The sequence below is a fragment of the Ranitomeya variabilis genome, chromosome 2 (genome assembly GCF_051348905.1).
Source record: "Ranitomeya variabilis isolate aRanVar5 chromosome 2, aRanVar5.hap1, whole genome shotgun sequence".
NCBI classification, from domain to species: Eukaryota; Metazoa; Chordata; class Amphibia; order Anura; family Dendrobatidae; genus Ranitomeya; species Ranitomeya variabilis.
Window position 1 is genome coordinate 108,302,200 of NC_135233.1, and position 27,648 is coordinate 108,329,847.

General features: G+C 46.1%; 1 protein-coding gene across 3 annotated transcripts in view; it reads right to left on the reverse strand.

Moving 5' to 3' along the window:
- Window positions 1-858: 858 nt before the first annotated feature.
- The window catches only part of CFAP61 (cilia and flagella associated protein 61), a 416,189-nt gene continuing 389,399 nt past the window's right edge, over window positions 859-27,648 (reverse strand). For all 3 annotated transcript variants that reach the window (XM_077282796.1, XM_077282793.1, XM_077282795.1), the window contains one exon: window positions 859-1,399. In XM_077282796.1, the coding sequence (XP_077138911.1) occupies window positions 1,199-1,399 (201 nt within the window). In that variant the 3' untranslated portion in view covers window positions 859-1,198. The remainder of the gene's footprint in view (window positions 1,400-27,648) is intronic.

A 27,648-nucleotide genomic window follows, 5' to 3' on the forward strand; every position in this document is an offset into this window, starting at 1 on the left:
TCCCCTGAATTGTACATTTTTCCCTGAAGAGGTCCCTGATGATAACTAGCTGACCGAGAATTACTGTATATTGTGGGGTTGTATGAGATTGTGATGAGGAGCATAGGGGAGTTATTGGTAGCCCTCTGTAGATGAATACCGGTCTGCAGCACGCCAGATGCTGCCCGTAAGTGTCGAGTGTTGGCAGTGCTGCCTGTTTATTGATTTTTTTGGTCTCAAGGTCTGTATACACTGATGTCTTTCTAGGGTGACAGCAATTTTATCTTCACCAGTCTGTGTAATTATGTTTTTTTCCTTCTGAGTAAAGAAACTCAGATTAGAGACAATCAGCGCTGGGACAATAAGATCTATTAGGAAAGCCGGACACACAACTCAAGTCTGCTGAAGAAACATACAGGGTAAACTGGATAAAAACTTACCACTAAACCATCATGTTGGCCTCGTTTTTAAAGTTTAAGCATTTTTACTCTTTCATGCCCTTGGTTTCGTAGACAGAACCCCTGCTGGTTCATTGTCCACAAAAAGTGCAGGCACTGACCATGGTGATAAGCAGAGACCTTGTTTGATCGCAGGACAGACGGAAAATAATCAATATACTGTACTTTAATAGTTACAGAGCATTATGTTAATTCCTACTAATCCGGCAGATGAAAGAATACAAAGAAATCACATGGCAGCAATGTTTTTGCAGCAGTTGGAGCCGTGCCGTCCTCCGACAACCTGGGTATTACAATTATTGGAATCACATTGGACATCAGTACAGATCAGATAGCCGGGCCGGGGCGAGCCGCAGTGCACCCCTATTAATAAATACACAGTATATAAACAATTACACTTTGCTACAAGTTGCTTTTTTTTATCTCCGGATGTTTAATGCATAAAGAAAAAAACATAGGGGGCTGTAATGGTTATTAAATAGTACAAGAATGAAGGGTTGTGCACCTGTTTTAATAATCACATGCATTAGATTCCTGCATAGATGACTTTACTTGGGGCGTTCTGTTTTCTGATTTGGACACAACATACACCGGTAAGTGAAGAAACAAAAACCCATTAAAGGTACATTACTGTTTATTTAATAGTATGTTCCCAAAACCGTGGTGAGTAGACAGCGCCTCCCCCTACAGGCCGACATGCAGAATACGTTGTGTAGAGAAAATGCAGAAATAAACTCACTAAGTGCACAAGTAACGGAGACCTATACGATCCCAGGCCTGGCAAACATGGACAAGTGGTTGCTGTTGTAATTAAGATAGTTCAGGATTTTTCTCTCCATGTCATGTTTGTATCCATGTTGTTCCAGTATGCGTCTCAGGTACTTCTGGGGAGTTTCCGCAAGGTTCAGTTGATCATCTGTGATCTTCTGAGCCAATTCCTCCATGGAAGGCTGGTCATGTATCTACAGAAGCAAGTGACAGATTCATTGAATGTCGTAAAACAAACTATACAAGTTTATATAGCTCATATAAAACGGAGGATCAGAAACCTAAACAATGGCGTAAACTTCCAATCGCCTTGGTGTCAAAAACTATATTTTCTGAGGACAAGATTATATTATCTCCAAAGTGAACCTACTATAGTCTCTCCCAATGGAAACCAGAAAAGACTGTAGGGTCATTGTACCTTACCTTAGAGGCGACCTTAATTTAGATTTCTCATCTACTGACATTACTAGGCGCTTCGACCTGGGTAAGCCCTTCATAGCCCTTTATTTAAGGAGCACATCGTAGGAAAAATGGGATAATAGCAGGTTAATAGCACTCTGACACCGTGCAGCGGCATCACCGAGAACCCCGACGCCAGGAGGAAATTAACTTTATTCCCCTCTGGCAGCCTCTCACTTTGAGTCACAGAGGTGATGTCGGCACAATTTCAGGCACCGCTCAGTGTATTGAGAATGGCGGCTGTAACCGCACCCCCAGCACTGGCTGACAGCCGGCCCTAATGCTGAGCTTGCTGTCAGTCAGTGCCGGGGTGTGGTTTCAGCCGCCGCTCTCTATACACTGAGCGGTGACTGAAATTGTGCCGACACCACCTCTGTGACTGAAAGAGAGAGGCTTCCCGGGGAAATTAAGTTTATTACCTCCTGGCAGTGGGGCTCTCAGTGCGAGCGCTGCACGGTATCTGAGCGCTATTCACCTGCAGGTTTACCACGTATCTGTAGGTTAATTTATGCTACATGACAGGTTCTACTAAAAGAGTAATTGCCAATATAATTTATTTAATCAATTAATAGTACACATTAAAATAAGAAACTGTTCTGAGGAAGTGGTGTGATCACCCCGAAACGCGTAGAAATAAAATCTATTCTCTATTACATCTACGTGGACTTCTCTGGTACATTATCCCGACAGGCGAGCAGCGCAGTCTGATGACCCATTCTCTTCACCTAGGAAAGGATCTCAGTAATGGAGAATACAGATTGTACCAGTGAATTGAGAGTGAAAGAACAAACCTGCAGGAGAAAGAAGCAACTTTATCTCATGAGATATACTACAACGTTGCGTATTTTGATGTTTACTATTGATTTATGAAATAAAAATTAAAACGGTAGTTACCCTTTAAAATACCCTCTGCCTAAACTGGTTAGATGGACACACTACTGTGCAAGGAACGTTAAATGAACTGCAACTTGTTTTTCTTTTCCTTTTTTTAACCTCAGTACAATGCCAAGGAGGGAAGATATCAGCAATGAATTTGGAGAAGCAAATATTGCTGTCCATCAATCTGGGAAGCATTATAATGTCATTTATAAACAACTGGGAGACTTTCATTTTACATTATAAAAGAGTATTCACAAGTTGAAAACATTCAAGACAGTTGGCAACTTGAAGAGTGGACATCTCAGCAAATTCATGACAAGGTCGGACTGTGCAATGCAAGGAAGAGCTACAGCTCTGACTCTAAAGGCCTGTTAGCATGTTAAGTGTTAAGTTCATGAGAGTACAATTAGATAAAGACTAAACAAGTCTGGAGTGTTTGGAAGGATTACCAGGAGAAAGCTTCTTTTTTAAAAAGAACATAGCAGTGAAGTTAGTAAAGTTGAACCTGATGAAAGCATAAGACTTCTGGAACAATATCTATTGGGTAGATAAGACCAAATAAAGATGTTTGGCTATAATGCCCTTCGCCACACTCGGGGATAATCAAACAGCATATCAGCACAAATGTCTCATACCAACTGTCAAACACGGTGGTGGAGGGGGTGATGATTTGGGCTTGTTCTGTAGCCAGAAGACCCAGGCATCTTCCAGATATTGAGTCAACCTAGAACTCCTCTGTAGTCTGTACCAAATACCAAAGTATTCTAGAATCAAATGTGATACCATCCATACAAAAGCTAGAGATTGGCCGAAACTGGGTAACGCAACAGAAAATTATCCCAAGCACACAGCAATTCTACATCAGAATGGCTGACTGGGCCATTGTACAGTACAAATTGATTATTTACATTTTCAGAGTGCAGACCTCAACACAAATGAAATGCTGTTGTATGACCTTAAAGGGAACCTGTCACCCCCAAAATGGAAGTTGAGCTAAGCCCACCAGCATCAGGGGCTTATCTACAGCATTCTGTAATGCTGTAGATAAGCCCCCGATGTATCCTGAAAGATGAGAAAAAGAGGTTAGATTATACTCATCCAGGGGCCTTCCCGCTGCGGTACGGTCCGATGGGCGTCGTGGTCCAGTCCGGGGCCTCCCATCTTCATAGGATGACGACCTCTTCTTGTCTTCACGCTCCGGCGCAAGCGTACTTTGTCTGCCCTGTAGAGGGTAGAGCAAAGTACTGCAGTGCATAGGCGCCGGGCCTCTCTGACCTTTCCCGGCCCCTGCGCACTGCAGTACTTTGCCCTCAACATGGCACACAAAGTATGCCTGTGCCGGAGCTGCGGCGTGAAGAGAAGAAGAGGACGTGATCATAAGAAGATGGGAGGCACTGGACAGGACTGCGACACCCATCGGATCGGACCGCCTGCCCACGTGAGTATAATCTAACCTCTTTTTCTCATCTTTCAGGTTACATCGGGGGCTTATCTACAGCATTCCAGACTGCTGTAGATAAGCCCCTGATGCTGGTGGGCTTAGCTCAACTTCCATTTTGGGGGTGACAGGTTCCCTTTAAGACCGCTGTGCTTAACTGAATGCCCACAGACCCCAATAAACTTAAGCAACTTTGTAAAGAAGAGTGGGCCAAAATTACTCCAAAATGATGTGATACTGACAAAAGTCAGCGTTCTACAAGCTAGGGTGTACTTGTTTGTTCTCACACTGCTTCTAGATTTTGGACTAGTTTTTGTTAAATAATGACATGGTGTAAAATTGTCATGTGTTGTTATTCATCTGGATTTACCTTATTTTAATACCTTTCATTATGCCTTGATTTGTAAAATCATAGACTTCCATGAGTGTGTTCTTAGTTTTTCTTGTGACTCCATAGATACTTTATATTTGACTATTTTATAGCGGTCACAAGCATCGGGTCTGATCTGTTGGACCTAAACCCCACATACGACAACATTCTGTGATTAGACACTGGTGAACATGTCTTAATGATACCTTCCTTTGCCGCATCTTCACTGAGCTCCTAATGAAAAACAAAGTTTTGAGTTTTTTTTCATTGCCAAATTCTGAACACCATAACTTTTTATTGTTCAGTTGATTTTGCTGACCAAGGTAGATTTCACTGGTAGCATTTTGGGGTAGATATAACTTTTTATTCCATGTTTGGGAAAAGAGATGAACAGTTTTTATGTGTTTCCATGCTTTAGTTCTGCAATAAAAATGAAAGGGATATAACAATGTCTTCATCTTCTTTTCTTCTCTTTCACTGAATAGACACAGAGAATAACTATACCATGTAAACAGGGCTAGTTTTCCGAATTCAGACTTTCTGATGGATCTAACAAAATAGTAAAAGTCTTGGAGCTACGTAAAAGGTCTCGGCAAAACTAACAAGAACCAATAAAAACATGAGTGAAAATTAATGCTTGGCCCTCAAGTCGCAAAACGCAAGTGTCTAAAAGGCAAAATACTGAAATAATAAGCGTTTAGGAGCATGTGGAATATGCCTAATTGGTAGTCAGAGCAGAGGATCAGGAAGCATGGAGCAGGATGGAGATGGCGGCGTGCACGCCCGGGGCTATGCTTAACATATCTGTGATAACACATAAAGGAAGAACCTGTTTGGGGAAGATGGGGAAACAGTGACAGAAAATGGATTAATGTCTACAAGCATTATGGATTTTGACACAGAACAGAAGGAAATGAGCATTTGGTAGGAAACGGACCTGGTTTTGAGTTGCAACCATAACCTACAAACATTAAGGTTAACGGCAAGGCTGATGCATTTACTCAACTTCCAGCAGGCGGACCATGGGTTAAATGTCTAGTACATAAAGGAGCAAGGTTGTCACCGGATCTCCGATATGTGTGATTCATTCTGGGAGATCCCAAAATTCATATTTTTCCAAATGCTACAGAATGGAAAAAAAATGGAACTGACGCAGATATTTTATCCCAATTATTTTTTTATCGTTCTGTTGACATAGAACAAAATGCAATGAATCTAACGAAATCACCCGATAGCGGTAAATGAAGGATATAAAAATCTGGAGAGAAAGAAACAAAAAGGCATTAACAAGTACTGGAGTCAGACGGAAAGCGCACGCTAATAAAAGTGACTGGATTAGGGCCTTAAGTATCTGCGGCGAGATGGCTGATTGTAAACTACAGAAATAGACGGGACCGTGCAGTCATCTCTGAGACACGGACACAAAGTGTTATTCATCTTTGTCCTCGGGATAGCAAATGCTCAGTCCTGCATTACAAATGTAGAGATTTGGGATCACCGTCCCTCTAATAAAGGATGCTTGGCTGCTCTGTAAAAATGACTATGTCTCGAGGGAGGCAGCGAGCTGAACATCCGCATGTACTACCAAGAGGATGGTAATAGCTGGCATCAGACGTGGAGGCAGCTGGTCCAGCATCTTCACAGCAGGAGCTAAATGTGCTTGGTGGCTGCGGCTATCCGAGAGGATTAGCTGACTATGGGCACCTTCACTGCCATATTAGCAAATGGGAAGAACCCAATACCTGACCCCTCATCACATCCTGTGCACAGAAGATCCGCACCTTTCTGGCACCAGCCGATAATACCATGTATGTACAGGTCATGGGTTGTCCGAATGACTTAAGGCTCGTATTTCCTAAAAAAGAAGTCATGAATAGCGATACGTTACCAAGGATGTCACGACTGCCGATAGCAATAGTGCCGACTGCTCTCCGGCCCATGGTCATTTTACTTACAAACTATTTGGAGGGCATTTGTAGCATTTATAGTATCATTTATATTTTCTCTGACCTGTCACCAGATCACAAGTGGCCTGATTTTGTTCTTTATTTCTTCACACTGCTCTCCTGAGTATTTGACTTATTTTAAATCCACCATATATATATATATAGTGCTAATTTGTATGGCTTTTCCCATTGTGGTGTGGCTCACAGGACTCTCTCGTGCCGCGTCTTTAGGCCGCTCTACTGCATTACTCTATTAGCTCCACCTCTTAGTAAAGACCACAAAAATCAATACTAAATAAAATGGCCCATATTCCAGGAGCTGTATGGCGGAATAAAAAAAACATAATACTCAGGGAATCGGAATAAAATAGGTGGAAAAACTGGCTATTTTTTTACTGGATGACTGGTCCTGTTTAAAGGGGTATTTCAGTCTAAACAAAATATCACCTATTTTTTTTTATATATAGGGAAAACTGTTAAAGGGGTTGCCTGGTCTTAAACTACAAATCTGCAGTCACTGTATGTGACTGTAGAATTGTGAATCCTCACATCACATGCACTACACGCTGTGAGGAATTGCGGGTGCCGAGAGGGGGCAGTCATGTGACCGCAAGTATGTAATTTGCATACTCCTGTCTGCATTCTGATTAGACTGTGTCTTGCCTCGCTTATTACATTAGCAATAAACGAGACCGAGCCCATCTAGTCTAGCATGTGACTGCATTTAGGCAAATCACATACTTGCAGTCACACGCCCACCGATCCCAGTGCGTACACTGCGTGTGAGGATTCACAGGTCTGCGGTCACAGAGTGTGACTGCAGACTTGTAGGATAAGGCTGGACAATTCTTTTAGGGCCAATTTACATGTGCAAATTTCTGCTTAAAAAAAACTGAATTTTTGACTATATACATGCCACTCATTTATTTCACTGTTCACCCAGGCCAATAAAACTGTATGGGGACAGAAGTAACGTTCTTTCCTCATACAGCATTGATGGTTTTGGCAACATATTCCCCTGGTTACATGGGGCTATCTTCTACCGGCAATGATCAGTTAATGGCCTGCATAAATTACACAAGCAGCCCACAAATGAGCATTTTGATGGTTTGATTGCTGATTGTCTTCATGCTAACAGTGAGTCCATGATGGAGGACAAGTGTTCTTATGCATGTGTGTTTGCCGATTATTTGCCCATGTAATTTGGTCTTTGCATCCATGTGGGTCCCACGGCTTGTTTTTCCTGTTTTCCTCTGACCACAAAATTGTCACAATGAATAGTTGCATACGTTCTACCTCTGTGCTTCATATATTTGTGTCTTCAGTGCCATAGACTTAATAGAGAGTAAAGTGTATGTAACTCCTCAGAGCTGCAGCATAGTCCCAACTATGGATCCCACACTGATCTAACAATACAGGGAAATTAGTGATACGCTGTTTAGACCAGAACAGTCTACTATGACAATTGGAGCAAAAAATGTACATTTCCATTGCTCAATACTGTATAATGGCCACACAGTGCTCCAATACTGTATAATGGCCACAAATGATGCTCCATACTCTATAATGGCCACACAGTGCTCCATACAGTATAATAGCCACACATGATGCTCAATACTGTATAATGGCCACACAGTGCTCCATACTGTACAATGACCACACATGATGCTCCATACTGTATAATGGCCACACAGTGCTCCATACAGTATAATAGCCACAAATGATGCTCAATACTGTATAATGGCCACACAGTGCACCATACTGTATAATGGCCCCACATGATGCTCAAAACTGTATAATGGCCACACAGTGCTCCATACTGTATAATGGCCCAAAATGATGCTCCATACTGTATAATGGCCACACATGATGCTCCATACTCTATTAAGGCCACACGGTGCTCCATACAGTATAATAGCCACACATGATGCTCAATACTGTATAATGGCCACACAGTACTCCATACTGTATAATGGCCACACATGATGCTCCATACTGTATAATGGCCACACAGTGCTCCATACAGTATAATAGCCACACATGATGCTCAATACTGTATAATGGCAACACAGTGCTCCATACTGTATAATGGCCCCACATGATGCTCAATACTTTATAATGGCCACACAGTGGCCCATACTGTATAATGGCCCAATATGATGCTCCATACTGTATAATGGCCACACATGATGCTCAATACTGTATAATGGCAACACAGTGCTCCATACTGTATAATGGCCCCACATGATGCTCAATACTTTATAATGGCCACACAGTGGCCCATACTGTATAATGGCCCAATATGATGCTCCATACTGTATAATGGCCACACATGATGCTCAATACTGTATAATGGCCACACAGTGCTCCATACTGTATAATGGCCCACACATGATGCTCAATACTGTATAATGGCCACACAGTGCTCCATACTGTATAATGGCCCACACATGATGCTCCATACTGTATAATGGCCACACAGTGCTCCATACTGTATAATGGCCCCACATGATGCTCCATACTGTATAAGGGCCCCACATGATGCTCAATACTGTATAATGGCCATACAGTGCTGGCTCCATACTGTATAATGGCCACTGTTGTGAATTCCGTTCTCGGGCTCCCTCCTGTGGTCATGAGTGGTATTGTGTGAGTTCTGTTCTTGGGCTCCCTCTGGTGGCCTTTAGTGCTTACTGCGGGTTTGTAGCTGGAATCCAGCTGCCTCGTTTTCTGCTAGTCTGGCCTCTATTTAACTCCACCTGGACCTTCACTTTTTGCCTGCTGTCGTTGTATTCAGTACTGGTTCTGATCTCTCTGGACTTTCCTTGTGACCTGTCTCCTGAGAAGCTAAGTCTTGCTAGTTCATGTTTGCTCATTATTTCCTTGAAAATGTTTCTCTGTATATGATGAGTTCTGTCCAGCTTGCTTATATGTAATATTCTCGCTTGCTGGAAGTTCTGGGGTGCAGAGTTGCGCCCCTCACATCGTGAGTCGGTGTGGGGGTTCTTGTAATCTCTGCGTGGATTATTTTTGATAGCATTTTATACTGACCGCACAGATCCCTTACTGTCTTCTGTCTATTTAGTGTTAGCGGGCCTCATTTGCTAAAAAACCTGTTTTCATTTCTACGTTTGTGTTTTCCCCTTAACTCACCGTTATTATTTGTGGGGGACTGTCTAAAACTTTGGGGTGATTTCTCTGAGGCAAGTGAGGCTTGCTTTCTCTCTAGGGGTAGCTAGTTTCTCAGGCTGTGACGAGGCATCTAGGATTTTAGGTAACGCTCCACGGCTGCCTATAGTGTGTATTGATAGAATCAGGGTTGCGGTCAGTATAGCTCCCACATCCCCAGAGCTTGTCCTAAGGATTTCTGTTACTTAGCAGGTCAGTTTGCGATCCTTGCCACCAGGATCATAACAGTACAGCAGGCCATAAAAGAGTTAATGCATCGCAAAAGAGGGATAAGAGAGATCCTGAGTTCATTTTATTTTTTTTCCTCTGCAGTGTGGCTAGCCTCTCTCCTCCCCTTAATCTCTGGGTGGTTCAGAATTCAGCTGCAGACATGGACATTCAGAGTCTGTCCTCTAGTCTGGATCATCTCACTGCAAGGGTACAAGGTATCCAGGATTATGTAGTTCACAGTCCTATGTCAGAGCCTAAAATACCAATTCCTGAGTTATTCTCTGGAGATAGATCTAGGTTTTTGAATTTCAAAAATAATTGTAAATTATTCCTTTCTCTGAGACGTCGTTCCTCTGGTGACCCTGTTCAGCAAGTTAAAATTATTATTTCTTTGTTACGTGGTGACCCTCAAGATTGGGCATTCTCTCTGCCGCCAGGAGATCCTGCATTACTAAATGTGGATGCGTTTTTTCTGGCGCTTGGATTGCTTTATGAGGAACCTAATCTAATAGACCAGGCAGAAAAGGTTTTGCTGGCTCTCTCTCAGGGTCTGGATGAAGCAGAGGTTTACTGTCAGAAGTTTAGGAAATGGTCTGTGCTCACTCAGTGGAATGAGTGTGCCCTGGCAGCAATTTTCAGAAAAGGTCTTTCTGAAGCCCTTAAGCATGTTATGGTGGGGTTCCCCACGCCTGCGGGTCTGAATGAGTCTATGTCGTTGGCCATTCAGATTGATCGGCGTTTGCGGGAGCGCAAACCTGTGCACCATCTGGCGGTATTTTCTGAGCAGAAGCCTGAGTCTATGCAATGTGACAGGATTCTGACCAGAATTGAACGGCAGAATCACAGACGTCAGAATGGGTTGTGCTTTTACTGTGGTGATTCTACTCATGTTATCTCTGATTGTTCTAAGCGCACAAATAGGTTCACTAAATCTGTCACCATTGGTACTGTACAGCCCAAATTCATTTTGTCTGTTACTTTGATTTGCTCCCTGTCATCCTACTCAGTTATGGCTTTTGTAGATTCAGGTGCTGCCCTGAACTTGATGGATTTGTCATTTGCCAGGTGCTATGGTTTTATCTTGGAGCCTTTGCAATTTCCTATTCCACTAAAGGGAATTGATGCTACGCCATTGGCCAAGAATAAGCCTCAGTACTGGACTCAAGTGACTATGTGCATGACTCCTGCACATCAGGAGGTGATTCGTTTTCTTGTGTTACATAATTTGCATGACGTTGTCGTGTTGGGTCTGCCATGGCTGCAGGCTCATAATCCAGTCCTGGATTGGAAAGCAATGTCTGTGTCAAGTTGGGGTTGCCAGCGGATTCATGGCAATGCTCCTTTGGTGTCAATTGCTGCTTCTACTCCTTCTGAAGTCCCTGAATTTCTGTCGGACTACCAGGATGTATTTGATGAGCCCAAATCCAGTGCCCTACCTCCTCATAGGGATTGTGATTGTGCTATAAATTTGATTCCTGGTAGTAAGTTCCCTAAGGGATGACTTTTCAATTTATCTGTACCAGAACATACCGCTATGCAGAGTTATAAAAAGGAGTCTCTGGAGAAGGGGCATATTCGCCCGTCCTCGTCCCCTTTGGGTGCGGGGTTCTTTTTTGTGGCCAAGAAGGATGGTTCTCTGAGACCTTGTATAGATTATCGCCTTCTAAATAACATCACGGTCAAATTTCAGTATCCTTTGCCATTGCTGTCTGATCTGTTTGCTCGGATTAAGGGGGCTAGTTGGTTCACCAAGATAGATCTTCGAGGAGCGTATAATCTTGTGCGTATAAAACAGGGCGATGAATGGAAAACGGCATTTAATACGCCCGAAGGCCATTTTGAGTACTTGGTGATGCCTTTTGGGCTCTCTAATGCACCTTCCGTGTTTCAGTCCTTCATGCACGACATCTTCCGAGAGTATCTGGATAGATTTATGATTGTGTACCTGGATGATATTTTGGTATTTTCTGACGATTGGGAATCCCATGTGAAGCAGGTCAGGATGGTATTTCAGGTCCTGCGTGCCAATGCCTTATTTGTGAAGGGCTCTAAATGTCTCTTCGGAGTCCAGAAGGTTTCCTTTTTGGGCTTTATTTTTTCTCCTGCCACTATTGAGATGGATCCAGTTAAGGTCCAGGCTATTTATGATTGGACTCAACCTACATCAGTGAAGAGTCTTCAGAAGTTCTTGGGCTTTGCTAATTTTTACCGTCGCTTCATCACTAATTTCTCTAGTGTGGTTAAGCCTTTGACGGATTTGACCAAGAAGGGTTCTGATGTGACCAATTGGTCTCCTGCGGCCGTGGAGGCCTTTCAGGAGCTGAAACGTCGGTTTTCTTCGGCTCCTGTCTTGCGTCAGCCGGATGTCTCTCTCCCTTTCCAGGTCGAGGTTGATGCCTCTGAGATAGGAGCAGGGGCTGTCTTGTCGCAGAAAAACTCTGATGGCTCTATGATGAGGCCATGTGCTTTCTTTTCAAGAAAGTTTTCGCCTGCCGAGCGGAATTCTGATTTTGGTAATCAGGAGTTGTTGGCAATGAAGTGGGCATTTGAGGAGTGGCGACATTGGCTTGAGGGAGCCAAACATCGTGTGGTGGTCTTGACGGATCACAAGAATTTGACTTATCTCGAGTCTGCCAAACAGTTAAATCCTAGACAGGCTCGATGGTCGCTGTTTTTCTCCCGTTTCAATTTCGTGGTTTCATACCTTCCGGGTTCAAAGAACGTGAAGGCTGATGCCCTTTCTAGGAGTTTTGTGCCTGACTCTCCGGGAGTTTCTGAACCGGCTGGTATCCTCAGAGAGGGGGTGATTCTGTCTGCCATCTCCCCTGATTTGCGGCGGGTGCTGCAGGAATTTCAGGCCAATAAACCTGACCGTTGTCCACCGGAGAGACTGTTTGTCCCGGATAGATGGACCAGTAGAGTTATTTCCGAGGTTCATTCTTCGGTGTTGGCGGGTCACCCTGGAATTTTTGGTACCAGGGATTTGGTGGCTAGGTCCTTTTGGTGGCCGTCCTTGTCACGGGATGTGCGTTCCTTTGTGCAGTCCTGTGGGATTTGTGCTCGGGCCAAGCCTTGCTGTTCTCGTGCCAGTGGTTTGCTTTTGCCTTTGCCTGTCCCAAAGAGGCCTTGGACGCATATTTCCATGGATTTTATTTCGGATCTTCCAGTCTCTCAGAGGATGTCTGTCATCTGGGTGGTTTGTGATCGTTTTTCTAAAATGGTCCATTTGGTGCCCTTGCCTAAGCTGCCTTCCTCCTCCGATTTGGTGCCGCTGTTTTTTCAGAATGTGGTTCGTTTGCATGGGATTCCGGAGAACATTGTGTCTGACAGAGGATCCCAGTTTGTGTCCAGATTTTGGCGGTCCTTTTGTGCTAAGATGGGCATTGATTTGTCATTTTCGTCGGCCTTTCATCCTCAGACGAATGGCCAAACTGAACGAACTAATCAGACCTTGGAAACTTATCTGAGATGTTTTGTTTCGGCTGATCAGGATGATTGGGTGTCCTTTTTGCCATTGGCTGAGTTCGCCCTCAATAATCGGGCTAGTTCTGCTACTTTGGTTTCACCTTTTTTTTGCAATTCTGGTTTTCATCCTCGTTTTTCCTCAGGTCAGGTTGAGCCTTCGGACTGTCCTGGGGTGGATTCTGTGGTGGATAGGTTGCAACAGATTTGGAACCACATAGTGGACAATTTGACGTTGTCACAAGAGAAGGCTCAGCGCTTTGCTAACCGCCGTCGCTGTGTGGGTCCCCGACTTCGTGTGGGGGATTTGGTATGGCTGTCTTCTCGTTTCGTTCCTATGAAGGTTTCCTCTCCTAAGTTCAAGCCTCGTTTCATCGGTCCTTATAAGATTTTAGAAATCCTTAACCCTGTGTCATTTCGTTTGGACCTCCCAGCATCGTTTGCCATTCATAATGTGTTCCATAGGTCATTATTGCGGAGGTATGTGGTGCCTGTGGTTCCTTCTGTTGATCCTCCTGCTCCGGTGTTGGTTGAGGGAGAATTGGAGTATGTGGTGGAGAAGATCTTGGATTCTCGTATTTCGAGACGGAAGCTTCAGTACTTGGTTAAGTGGAAGGGCTATGGTCAGGAGGATAATTCCTGGGTTGTCGCCTCTGATGTCCATGCGGCTGATTTGGTTCGTGCCTTTCATCTGGCTCGTCCGGATCGGCCTGGAGGCTCTGGTGAGGGTTCGGTGACCCCTCCTCAAGGGGGGGGTACTGTTGTGAATTCCGTTCTCGGGCTCCCTCCTGTGGTCATGAGTGGTATTGTGTGAGTTCTGTTCTTGGGCTCCCTCTGGTGGCCTTTAGTGCTTACTGCAGATTTGTAGCTGGAATCCAGCTGCCTCGTTTTCTGCTAGTCTGGCCTCTATTTAACTCCACCTGGACCTTCACTTTTTGCCTGCTGTCATTGTATTCAGTACTGGTTCTGATCTCTCTGGACTTTCCTTGTGACCTGTCTCCTCCTGAGAAGCTAAGTCTTGCTAGTTCATGTTTGCTCATTATTTCCTTGAAAATGTTTCTCTGTATATGATGAGTTCTGTCCAGCTTGCTTATATGTAATATTCTCGCTTGCTGGAAGTTCTGGGGTGCAGAGTTGCGCCCCTCACATCGTGAGTCGGTGTGGGGGTTCTTGTAATCTCTGCGTGGATTATTTTTGATAGCATTTTATACTGACCGCACAGATCCCTTACTGTCTTCTGTCTATTTAGTGTTAGCGGGCCTCATTTGCTAAAAAACCTGTTTTCATTTCTACGTTTGTGTTTTCACCCTTAACTCACCGTTATTATTTGTGGGGGGCTGTCTAAAACTTTGGGGTGATTTCTCTGAGGCAAGTGAGGCTTGCTTTCTCTCTAGGGGTAGCTAGTTTCTCAGGCTGTGACGAGGCGTCTAGGATTTTAGGTAACGCTCCACGGCTGCTTATAGTGTGTATTGATAGAATCAGGGTTGCGGTCAGTATAGCTCCCACATCCCCAGAGCTTGTCCTAAGGATTTCTGTTACTTAGCAGGTCAGTTTGCGATCCTTGCCACCAGGATCATAACAGGCCACACATGATGCTCAATACTGTATAATGGCCACACAGTGCTCCATACAGTATAATGGCCCTACATGATGCTGCGTACAGTAAAATGGCCCCACATGATGCTCAATACTGTATAATGGACACATAGTGCTCCATACAGTATAATGGCTCCACAAGATGCTGCATACAGTATAATGGCCCCATGTGATGCTCCATACCCTATAATGGCCCCACATGATGCTCAATACTGTATAATGGCCACACAGTGCTCCATACTGTATAATGGCCACACATGATGCTCAATACTGTATAATGGCCACACAGTGCTCCATACTGTATAATGGCCCCTCATGATGCTCCATACTGTATAAGGGCCCCACAAGATGTTCAATACTGTATAATGGCCATACAGTGCTCCATACTGTATAATGGCCACACATGATGCTCAATACTGTATAATGGCAACACAGTGCTCCATACTGTATAATGCCCCACACATGATGCTTAATACTGTATAATGAGCCCTGGCCGCCTCGACCAACCAGAGACGGGCACAGCATGGCGACGATGATGTCATAAAGGTTGCCTCGACCAATCAGCGACGGGCACAGTCTGCCGCGAATTCGCCTCGACCAATCAGCGACGGGCACAGTATCGATGTAGATGTCATAATGGTAGCCATGGCGACGATGATGTCATAAAGGTTGCCTCGACCAATCAGCGACGGGCACAGTCTGCCGCGAATTCTGGAATCATCATTGTCCATATACTACGGGGACATGCATATTCTAGAATACCCGATGCGTTAGAATCGGGCCACAATCTAGTACTGTATAATGGCCCTACATGATGCTGCGTACAGCAAAATGGCCCCACATAATGCTCAATACTGTATAATGGACACACAGTGCTCCATACAGTATAATGGCACCACAAGATGCTGCATACAGTATAATGGCCCCACGTGATGCTCCATACCGTATAATGGCCCCACATGATGCTCAATACTGTATAATGGACATACAGTGCTACATACTGTATAATGGCCCCACATGATGCTCAATACTGTATAATGGCCATACAGTGCTCCATACTGTATAATGGCCACACATGATGCTCAATACTGTATAATGGCAACACAGTGCTCCATACTGTATAATGGCCACACATGATGGTCAATACTATATAATGACCCCATATGATGCTCAATACTTTGTAATGGCCAAACAGGGCTCCATACTGTATAATGGCCCCACATGATGCTGCGTACAGAATAATGGCCCCACATGATGCTCAATACTGTATAATGGCCACACAGTGCTCCATACTGTATAATGGCCCTACATGATGCTGCGTACAGTAAAATGGCCCCACATGATGCTCAATACTGTATAATGGACACATAGTACTCCATACAGTATAATGGCCCCACAAGATGCTGCATACAGTATAATGGCCCCACGTGATGCTCCATACCGTACAATGGCCCCACATGATGCTCAATACTGTATAATGGCCACACAGTGCTCCATACTGTATAATGGCCACACATGATGCTCAATACTGTATAATGGCCACACAGTGCTCCATACTGTATAATGGCCCCTCATGATGCTCCATACTGTATAAGGGCCCCACAAGATGTTCAATACTGTATAATGGCCATACAGTGCTCCATACTGTATAATGGCCACACATGATGCTCAATACTGTATAATGGCAACACAGTGCTCCATACTGTATAATGGCCACACATGATGCTCAATACTGCATAATGGCCACTCAGTGCTCCATACCGTATAATGGCCTTAATTGTTGCTCCATACTGTATAATGGTCCCACATGATGCTGCATACAGTATAATGGCCCGACATGATGCTCAATACTGTATAATGGCCACACAGTGCTCCATACTGTATAATGGCCCTACATGATGCTGCGTACAGTAAAATGGCCCCACATGATGCTCAATACTGTATAACGGACACACAGTGCTCCATACAGTATAGTGGCACCACATGATGCTCAATACTGTATAATGGACATACAGTGCTCCATATTGTATAATGGCCCCACATGATGCCTAATACTGTATAATGGCCCCACAAGATGCTCCATACTGTATAATGGCCCCACATTCTGCTCCATACTGTATAATGGCCACACAGTGCTCCATACTGTATAATGGCCACACATGATGCTCCATGCTGTCTAATGGCAACACAGTGCTCCATACAGTATAATGGCCATACATGATGCTTTATACTGTATAATGGCCCCACATGATGCTCTACTGTATAATGGCAACACAGTGCCCCATACTGTATAATGGCCACACATGATGCTCAATACTGTCTAATGGCCACACATGATGCTCAATACTGTAAAATGTCCACACATGATGCGTAATACTGTATAATGGCCACATAGTGCTCCATACTGCATAATGGTCACACATGATGCTCGATACTGTATAATGGCCACACGTGATGCTCAATACTGTATAATGGCCACACAGTGCTCCATACTGTATAATGGCCCCACATGATGCTCCATATTGTACACTGGCCCCACATGATGCTCAATACTGTATAATGGCCGCACAGTGCTCTATACTGTATAATGGCCACATATGATGCTCAATACAGTATAATGGCCATACAGTGCTTTATACTGTATACTGGCCACACACGATGCTCAATGCTGTATAATCGCCACACAGTGCTCCATACTGTATAGTGGCCACACATGATGCTCAATACTGTATAATGGCAACACAGTGCTCCATACTGTATAATGGCCAAACATGATGCTCAATACTCTATAATGGCCACTCAGTGCTCCATACTGTATAATGGCCCCACTTGATGCTCCATACTGTATAATGGCCACACATGATGCTCAATACTCTATAATGGCTACACAGTGCTCCATACTGTATAATGGCCCCACATGATGCTGCGTACAGTATAATGGCCATACATGATGCTCAATACTGTATAAAGGCCACACAGTGCTCCATACTGTATAATAGCCCGACATGATGTTGTGTACAGTAAAATGGCCCCATATGATGCTCAATACTGTATAATGGCCATACAGTGCTCCATACTGTATAATGGCCCCACATGATGCTCCATACTGTATAAGGGCCCCACAAGATGTTCAACACTATAATGGCCATACAGTGCTCCATACTGTATAATGGCCACACATGATGCTCAATGCTGTATAATGACCACACAGTGCTCTATACTGTATAATGGCCACACATGATGCTCAATACTGTGTAATGGCCACACAGTGTTCCATACTGTATAATGGCCCCACATGGTGCTCAATACTGTATAATGGCCACACAGAGCTCCATACTGCATAATGGCCACACATGATGCGCAATACTGTATAATGGCCACACAGTGCTCTATACTGTATAATGGCCCCACATGATGCTCAATACTGTATAGTGGCCACACTGCTCCATAGTGTATTATGGCCCCACATGATGCTGTGTACAGTATAATGGCCCCACATGATGCTCAATCCTGTATAATGGCCACACTGCTCCGTAGTGTATAATGGCCCCACATGATGCTGAGTACAGTATAATGGCCCCACATGATGCTAAATACTGTATAATGGACACACAGTGCTCCATACTGTATAATGGCCCACATGATGCTGCGTACAGTATAATGGCCCCACATGATGCTCAATCCTGTATAATGGCCACACTGCTCCATACTGTATAATGGCCCCACATGATGCTGAGTACAGTATAATGGCCCTACATGATGCTAAATACTGTATAATGACCCACAGTGCTCCATACTGTATAATGACCCCACATGATGCTGTGTACAGTATAATGGCCCCACAAGATGCTGCATACAGTATAATGACCCCATGTGATGCTCCATATAGTATAATGGGCCCACATGATGTTGCAACCGGTATAATGGCCTCATATGATGCTTTGCACAGTATAATGTTCCCACATGATGCTGCATACTGTATAATGGCCCCACATGATGCGTACAGTATAATGGCCCCACATGATGCTCCATACAGTATAATGGGCCCACATGATGCTGCATATTGTATAATGACATCACATGATGCTTTGTACAGTATAATGGCCCAACATGATGCTTTGTACAGTATAATGGCTCCTCATGATGCTGGGTACAGTATAATGGCCCCACATGATGCTGGGTACAGTATAATGGCCTCACATGATGCTTTGCACAGTATAATGGCCCCGCATGATGCTGCCTACTGTATAATGGCTCCACATGATGCTGGGTACATTATAATAGCCCCACATGATGCTGGGTGCAGTTTAGTGGCCCCACATGATGCTGAGTACAGTATAATGGCCCCACATGATGCTGCATACAGTATAATGGCCACATATAGCTACCCCACCCACATCATTGCCTTCTCCCCAGCCCCCATCATTGCTTTCTCCATCACCACACACACACCTACACACATACACACCTACACACACACACACCTGTCACCGTGCTCCCTTGCAGCAACTGGCAGCTTCCTCTCCCGCAGCGCTGAATGATGTCATCCAGCCACGCCGCTGACTGCTCACATCGCTGCAGCTCCGGTACGCCACAGATAAAGACCTCTCCATGTCTCCTGAGCCAGTCAGAGTCAGAGGAGCAATATCTGCTCCGATCTGACATAGCTAGCGATCGCGCAAGCAGTTTAAAGCAGCGGTACATTTGGTCTGAGGCCATGCGAGAAATGGAGAATCCCGGCTGGGACAGAGTCTTAAAATTGGGACTGTCCCGCTGGATCCGGGATGGTTGGAAGTTATGCACACGCGACTCCGCTCCGTACACACACGGCTCCGCTCCGCACACCTCGTACACACACGGCTCTGCTCCATACATCTCATACACACGTGACTCCGCTCCGTACACCTCGTACACACGGTGCTCCACTCCGTACACCTCGTACAAACGTGGCTCCGCTCCGTACACCTCGTACACATGCAGTTCCGCTCCGTACACTTCATACACATGTGGCTCCGTTCCATACACCTCGTACATAAGCGGCTCTAATCCGTACACCTCATACACACGCTGCTCCATTCCGTACACCTCGCACACATGTGGCTCTGCTCCGTACACCTTGTACATACGCGGCTCCGATCCGTACACCTCGTACACACACGGCTCCACTCTGTACATCCCCTACACACACGGCTCCATTTTGTACACCTCATACACACACGGCTCCACTCCGTACACCTCATACACATGTGGCTGCTCTCCGTACACCTAGTACACACACGGCTCTACTACATCCACACTGTAAACCCCTCCTGACCCCACACATAAACTTACCCTCATCCAGCACCATGACAACCAGCACAGAAGAGTCCTGCATAAACGGAGGCCCCTGATCATATGACCCCTGACTCCTCCCCTCCTGTGACCTCATCACAGGTCCTGTGTGCACAGAGCAGCCATCCGAATGTTGTACAAAGAAAAGCTGCAGAGGAAGTTTCCTGACATCTCTTAGCAACCAGATCGTGAATGAATAATGGGTCACAGTAAGTGCAGTGCAGGAAAAGTAAAATCCCGGCCGTGACAGTGGGACAGACTGTCAAAATCGGGACTGTCCCACTGGTCCGGGACGTTTAGGAGGTCTGCTGTAATCAGAATGGACATAATGCTAAATGCAGCAGAGATGAGACTTTTCTCTGACCTCTGCAGTTACTCCAGAAGTTCAGATGAGTTTGACAGTCAAGACTCTGGTCTTACTCTTGCATGGAACAGATCCATGCTGACAGTGGAGTAAATATTTGATACACGGACAATTTTGTACGTTTTCCCACCTACAAAGAATGAAGAGGTCTTTAATTTTTATCGTAGGTACACTTCAACTGTGAGAGACAGAATCTAAACATAAAAACCAGATAATCACATTGTATGATTTTTACACAATTAATTTGCATTTCATTCCATGAAATAAGTATTTGATACAATAGAAAAACAGAACTTAATATTTGGTACAGAAACTTTTTTGTAATTACAGAGGTCAGAAGTTTCCTGCAGTTCTGGACCAAGTTTGCACACACTGCAGGAGGAATTTGGACCCACTCCTCCATACAGATCTTATCCAGATCTTTCAGGCTTTGGGGATGACGCTGGGCAACATTGAGGTTCAGCTTCCTCCAAAGGTTTTCTATTGGGTTCAGGTCTGGAGACTGGCTAGGCCATTCCAGGACCTTGAAATGTTTCTTACAGAGCCACTCCTTAATTGCCCTGCCTGTGTGTTTTCAGTCATTGTCATTCTGGAAGACACAGCCATGACCCATCTTCAGTTCTCCTACTGAGGGAAGCAGGTTGTTGGCCAAAATCTATCAATACATGACCACAACCATTCTCCCTTGAATATGATGCAGTCGTTCTGTCCCATTTGCAGAAAACACCCTCAAAGTATGTGGAGCGCCCCCAGACGCAGGGCCGCGGGGTAATTGATACCGGGCCTCTCAGTCTCAGTCCTGGGGTTGTCACGGTGGCTAGACCCGGTCCGTGACCCTGCTAAGCGGCATCCAATGAAAGGTGTGATGGTGGTGCGTGGTGCGAGGCACGGTGAATAACTAGGACACAGGGTTGCAGTCTCTTTACCTCTTTACTGAAGGCTTCAGGATCCGCAATCCAGAGTACTGCTAACAAGGCTGGCTGAGACCGGCCGGTCCGAAGGCACATCCAGAGTCCCCTTTGCAGGTGGAAATCAGTGCCTACCTTCTAGCGCCTGTGTGTTGTAGTACCTCGCTGGTGAGCACCACGGGATAGTCCTCACAACTGTTGTGTCTTTTTCTGATGTTCTTTCTCACAACTTGTATCTGTTCTGATGTTCTTCTCCGTCCCCCAGATGATATGGCTAGGACGCACTTGTATGACAGGTAGGCCTGGAGTTCTTCCGGGACCCTAGCGTCGCCCCTCTCCCACAATTGCCCCCTATGTCTGCTTAGGTGTTTTAGGTGAGACAGCAACCTATAATCAACTGTCCTGCCGCTGTTTGAAGTAATGCTTGGAGCCCAATACTTCCTCGGCGTTCCGGCCACCGGCTACGCGCCTCAGTAGGATGTTGCCACGATCTTAAGGCACGACTCCTACTGGCTTTATCTCCTTTTTGCTGTGATCTCGTTTCTTACTTCTCCACAATAAACCTCGCTTCGTTTCCTTTCTTAGGATGCCACCGCAACGGGTGCAGGCACGGCTCCGTAACGTTCTGTTCTTTTCGCTAGGCCACTGTCAGGATCCCACCCCTGACAGAGACCCCCCTGAATCTTCCCCTGCAACACCCTCTGCCACAGGATATTTCAGCTTCTGGCTAACTTCCTATCCAGTCCCCAGTTTTACCAGATTGTGAGGAGTGGCCTAATACATAGAACCCTTTGCTCCCCCTGGTGGCCAGAGTGTGAAGTGTAATGTGTGACTGTGATACCTGGTCAGGTGAACTCCTTTAGTGCCATCAGACGTACCATCACCCCCCTTAGTGGCGGAGCGTCAGTACTGCAACGACCAGGACTCTGGGGCACTGCATATGTTTCTCCCTCTATGGTTCATGGGTGGGACGGTGTTCTTGGGGCAGTACTCATCCTTCATGTTCCTCCAAACATGGCGAGTGCATTTGATACAAAAAAGTTCTATTTTGGTCTCATCTGACTACATGACTTTATCCCAAGCTTCCTCTGGATCATCAAGATGGTTACTGGCAAACTTCAAATGGGCCTGGGCATGTGCTGGTGTGAGCAGCGGGACCTTGCATGCCTGCAGGACTTTATACCATGACGGTGTAGTGTGTTACTAAGGAAATGTTTGAGACTGTGGTCCCAGCTCTGTTCAGGTCATTGAAAAGGTCTTCCCGTGTCGTTAAGGGCTGATTCCCGAACTTTCTCAGAAACATCCTTACCTCATGAGGTGAGATCTTGCATGGAGCCTCAGACCGAGGAAGATTGACATTCATCTTGTGTTTTTTCTATTTTCTAATTACAGTAATTAACTAATTACGGCAACAGCTGTTGCCTTCTAACAAAGCTGCTTGCCTCTTGTCCTGTAGCCCATCCCAGGCCTGTGCAGGTCTACAAATTTTGTCCCTGGGGTCCTTAGACAGCTCTTTGGTCTTGGCCATGGTGGAGAGGTGGGAGTGTGATTGATTGTGTGGACAGGTGTCACTTATACAGATAACAAGTTCAAACAGGTGCAATGAATACAGGTAATGAGTGCAGAGTAGGAGGGCTTCTTAGAGGAAAACTAACAGGTCGGTGAAAGCTAGAATTCTTGCTAGTTAATTTGTGCACTAAACTGAACTGCAATTTAATTACGGTATGTAAAAATCATACAATGTGATTTTATGTTTTTTTTGTTTTTACATTCTGTAGGTGGGAAATGTGCAAAATCATCAGTGTAAATAAATACTTATTTTCCCCACTGTATGTGAAGCTGGCATACTACTAAAAACACTAATCTGCTTGGCTAAGTAGCCTTCTCTAACACCATGTCATCTCTGCAACAGGTAGAAATGGATTCATCCCTGTAATAAATCATCTGACTTCACCGAAATCTGCCTGCAATGTCTCCAATTGGCTCTGATGACATATTTTCGTTTTCACACTGGAAAACATTTCAGAAACCTTAATTACTGCTAAAAGCCATACAGCTCTCCACTTAATGATGTTTCCCATTTAGGAATAAGCACATGTAACTCTATACTAATGACCCCTATGTTTTATTGTGAAGAATGGGTGCCAAATTGTTCCATCTGTATTAGATTTTTACCCTTTGTTATTGCTGAACATTTAAAGAACCACTGCCATGAAAAGGAAGATGAAAAAAGAGTTCCTTCACATATAAATGTATCTAGAAGCTGTTTTCATAGCTCTCAGTTATTCACATGGTATTAGTATATAGGTCCACCTGTCATGAGGCAGAAACACTTTACAGAGAAGCTTTAACAAAGGTGAACTTAGTGGCCACTACAATATGATGCACTGGTTGTACAGTCAGCTGGTTAAGACAGTATAAAGCCCAGAAATTACAGCTCTGGGTGCTGTATGGCGGGGGTGCACACACTTTATGGGCACCTTGTAGATGTTCTTCTTTTCTTTACAACTGCACTTTCAAATCAAACTGCAGGTGAATTTTCACAATTTGTAAACTGGAGCTACTAGCGTTATTTATTATACCAGTGACATTTATTCTTTAAATCGGGTCTCTGAAGTGAGATTTTACAAGTGGCTTGGTACAATATAGGTTTTAAACACTACAGGGAATAAATAAAATGGTTGGAGGTAACTAAGCGGCACAGATGTTGCTAAAATGATGCCATTACTGTAACATCACTTCCTGCTCTGCCGCTAGTGGCGGACGCTGCACCTCCCAGACTTCCTGCTCTGACGATAGTGGCGGACGCTGCACCCCCCAGACTTCCTGCTCGGCTGCTAGTGGTAGACGCTGCACCCCCCAGACTTCCTGCTCGGCTGCTAGTGGCGGACGCTGCACCTCCCAGACTTCCTGCTCTACCGCTAGTGGCGGACGCTGCACCTTCCAGACTTTTTGCTCTACCGCTAGTGGCGGACGCTGCACCTTCCTGACTTCCTGCTCTGCCGCTATTGGCAGATGCTGCACCTCCCGGACTTCCTGTTCTGCTGCTAGTCGCGGACGCTGCACCTCCCAGACTTCCTGATCTGCCGCTAGTGTAGGATACTGTTCCTCCCAGACTTCCTGCTCTGCTGCTAGTGGCAGACACTGCACCTACCAGATTTCCTGCTCTGCTGCTAGTGGCAGACGCTGCACCTCCCAGACTTCCTGCTCTGCTGCTAGTGGCGGACACTGCACCTCCCAGACTTCCTGCTCTGTTGATAGTGGCGGATGCTGCACCTCCCAGACTTCCTGCTCTACCACTATTGGCAGACGCTGCGCCTCCCAGACATTTTGCTCAGCCTCTTGGCAGAGGCTGCACCTCCTAGACTTCCTGCTCTGCTGCTAGTGGTGGATGTTGCACTTCCCAGACTTCCTGCTCTGCTGCTAGTGGCAGACGCTGCACCTCCCAGACTTCCTGCTCTGCCGATAGTGGCGGACGCTGCACCTCCCAGACTTCCTGTACTGCTGCTAGTGGCAGACACTGCACCTCCCAGACTTCCTGCTCTGCTGCTAGTTGCGGACGCTGCACCTCCCAGACTTCCTGCTCTGCCACTAGTGGCGGATGCTGCACCTCCCAGACTTCCTGCTCTGCCGCTAGTGGCGGACGTTGCACCTCCCAGACTTCCTGCTCTGCTGCTAGTGGCGGATGCTGCACCTCCCAGACTTCCTGCTCTGCCGCTAATGGCGAACGCTGCACCTCCCAGACTTCCTGCTCTGCTGCTAGTGGCGGATGCTGCACCTCCCATACTTCCTGCTCTGCCGCTAGTGGCGGACGCTGCACCTCCCAGACTTCCTGCTCCATCGTTATTGGTGGACGCTGCACCTTCCAGACTTCCTGCTCTGCCATTACTGGCGAACGCTGCACCCCCCAGACTTCCTGCTCTGCTGCTAGTGGCAGACGCTGCACCTCCCAGACTTCCTGCTCTGCCACTAGTGGCTGATGCTGCACCTCCCAGATTTCCTGCTTTGTCGCTAGTGGCGGACACTGCACCTCCCAGACTTTCTGCTCTACCGCTAGTGGTGGACGCTGCACCTCCCAGACTTCCTGCTTCGTCACTATTGGCGGATGCTGCACCTTCCAGACTTCTGGCTCTGCCACTATTGGCAGATGCTGCACCTCTCAGACATTTTGCTCCACCTCTTGGTAGACGCTGCACCTCCTAGACTTCCTGCTCCGCCATTACTGGCAAACGCTGCACCTCCCAGACTTCCTGCCCTGCTGCTAGTGGCGGATGCTGCACCGTCCAGACTTCCTGCTCTGCCATTATTGGCAGATGCTGCACCTCCCAGACATTTTTCTCCGCCTCTTGGTAGACGCTGCACCTCCTAGACTTCCTGCTCCACTATTACTGGCGAATGCTGCACCTCCCCGACTTCCTGCTCAGCTGCTAGTGGCGGATGCTGCACCTTCCAGACTTCCTTCACTGCCACTATTGGCAGACGCTGCACCTCCCAGACATTTTGCTCCACCTCTTGGCAGACGCTGCACCTCCTAGACTTCCTGCTTCGCCATTACTGGCGAACGCTGCATCTCGGACTTCCTGCTCTGCTGCTAGTGGCGGATGCTTCATCCCCCAAACTTCCTGCTCTGCTGCTAGTGGCAGATGCTGCACCTCCCAGACTTCCTGCTCTGCTGCTAGTGGCGGACGCTGCACCTCCAAGATCTAAGACTTCCTGCTCTGCCGATAGTGGCGGACGCTGCACCTCCCAGACTTCCTGCTCTGCTGCTGGTGGCGGACGCTGCACCTTCCAGACTTTCTGTACTGCTGCTAGTGGCAGGCACTGCACCTCCCAGACTTCCTGCTCTGCTGCTAGTGGTGGAAGCTGCAGCTCCCAGACTTCCTGCTCTGCCGCTAGTGGCGGACGCTGCACCTCCCAGACTTTCTGCTCTACCACTAGTGGCAGATGCTGCACGTCCCAGACTTCCTGCTCCGCCGCTATTGGCGGACGCTGTACCTTCCAGACTTCCTGCTCCATCGCTATTGGTGGACGTTGCACCTCCCAGACTTCCTGCTTCGCCACTATTGGCAGATGCTGCACCTTCCAGACTTCCTGCTCTGCCACTATTGGCAGACGCTCCCAGACATTTTGCTCCGCCTCTTGGCAGACGCTGCACCTCCTAGACTTCCTGCTCTGCCACTATTGGCAGACGCTCCCAGACAATTTGCTCCACCTCTTGGCAGACGCTGCACCTCCTAGACTTCCTGCTCCGCCATTACTGGCGAACGCTGCACCTCTCCGACTTCCTGCTAAGCCTCTAATGGCAGACGCTGCACCTCCCAGACTTCCTGCTCCGCCGCTATTGGCGGACGCTGTACCTTCCAGACTTCCTGCTCCATCGCTATTGGTGGACGCTGCACCTCCCAGACTTCCTGCTTCGCCACTATTGGCAGATGCTCCCAGACATTTTGCTCCGCCTCTATTGGCGGACGCTGCACCTCTCCGACTTCCTACTAAGCCTCTACTGGCAGACACTGCACTTCCCAGACATTTTGCTCTGCCTCTTGGCAGACGCTGCAACTCCCAGACATTTTGCTCCACCAGCCTGTGCACACAAGTCTAGTTACAAATGCTGAAGGCAAATCAGAGGCAACAAGAGCAAATGAATGTAGGTGATGAACAGGGCAAAAAAAAATCTGTACGGTGAGATTTCAGTTAACAGCTGCAAAATAGGAAGTGATGTTAGGGAAAGGGAAGCCTTTTCGACAACTTCTCCTGTACAGCCCAGTCATATTATTATTTCATATGGTGTGAAAGTGACTCTGTCATACTGATGATGGTATGTGATCTGCGAATGGCATGTTAAAGAGCAGATCACTCAAATATACATTTTTGAGTGAAATTTCAGCAAAATTAGCATTTTATTCATTGAAATTCCCTGTCTTCGCATGCTTGAGTCCATTGTGCAGTCCTATTCAGTTATTTATAGCCTTCTCTTATATGACTGTGCATGCAGCGATAGCTGTCAATAACTGAGTAAATCTGCCCACTGGACTCCTAGGTATACAAACACCAGCGATTTCAATGAATAAAATACAAGTGTACAAGTGATACTGAATCTTCTGCAACAATCTAATATATCATTCTGCTCAACTTCTCCTTCTGTATACCATGCTGTCTGTAGATCAGGCTTTCTCAAAATGCCTTTTAGTGAATTGAGAATCTTGAAAACTTGTACTAGAGGGTCCACAGTGAATTAATTAATAGCGCTGGTATTGTATGTGCATGGGAATAACACTATCTTTGCCCAAC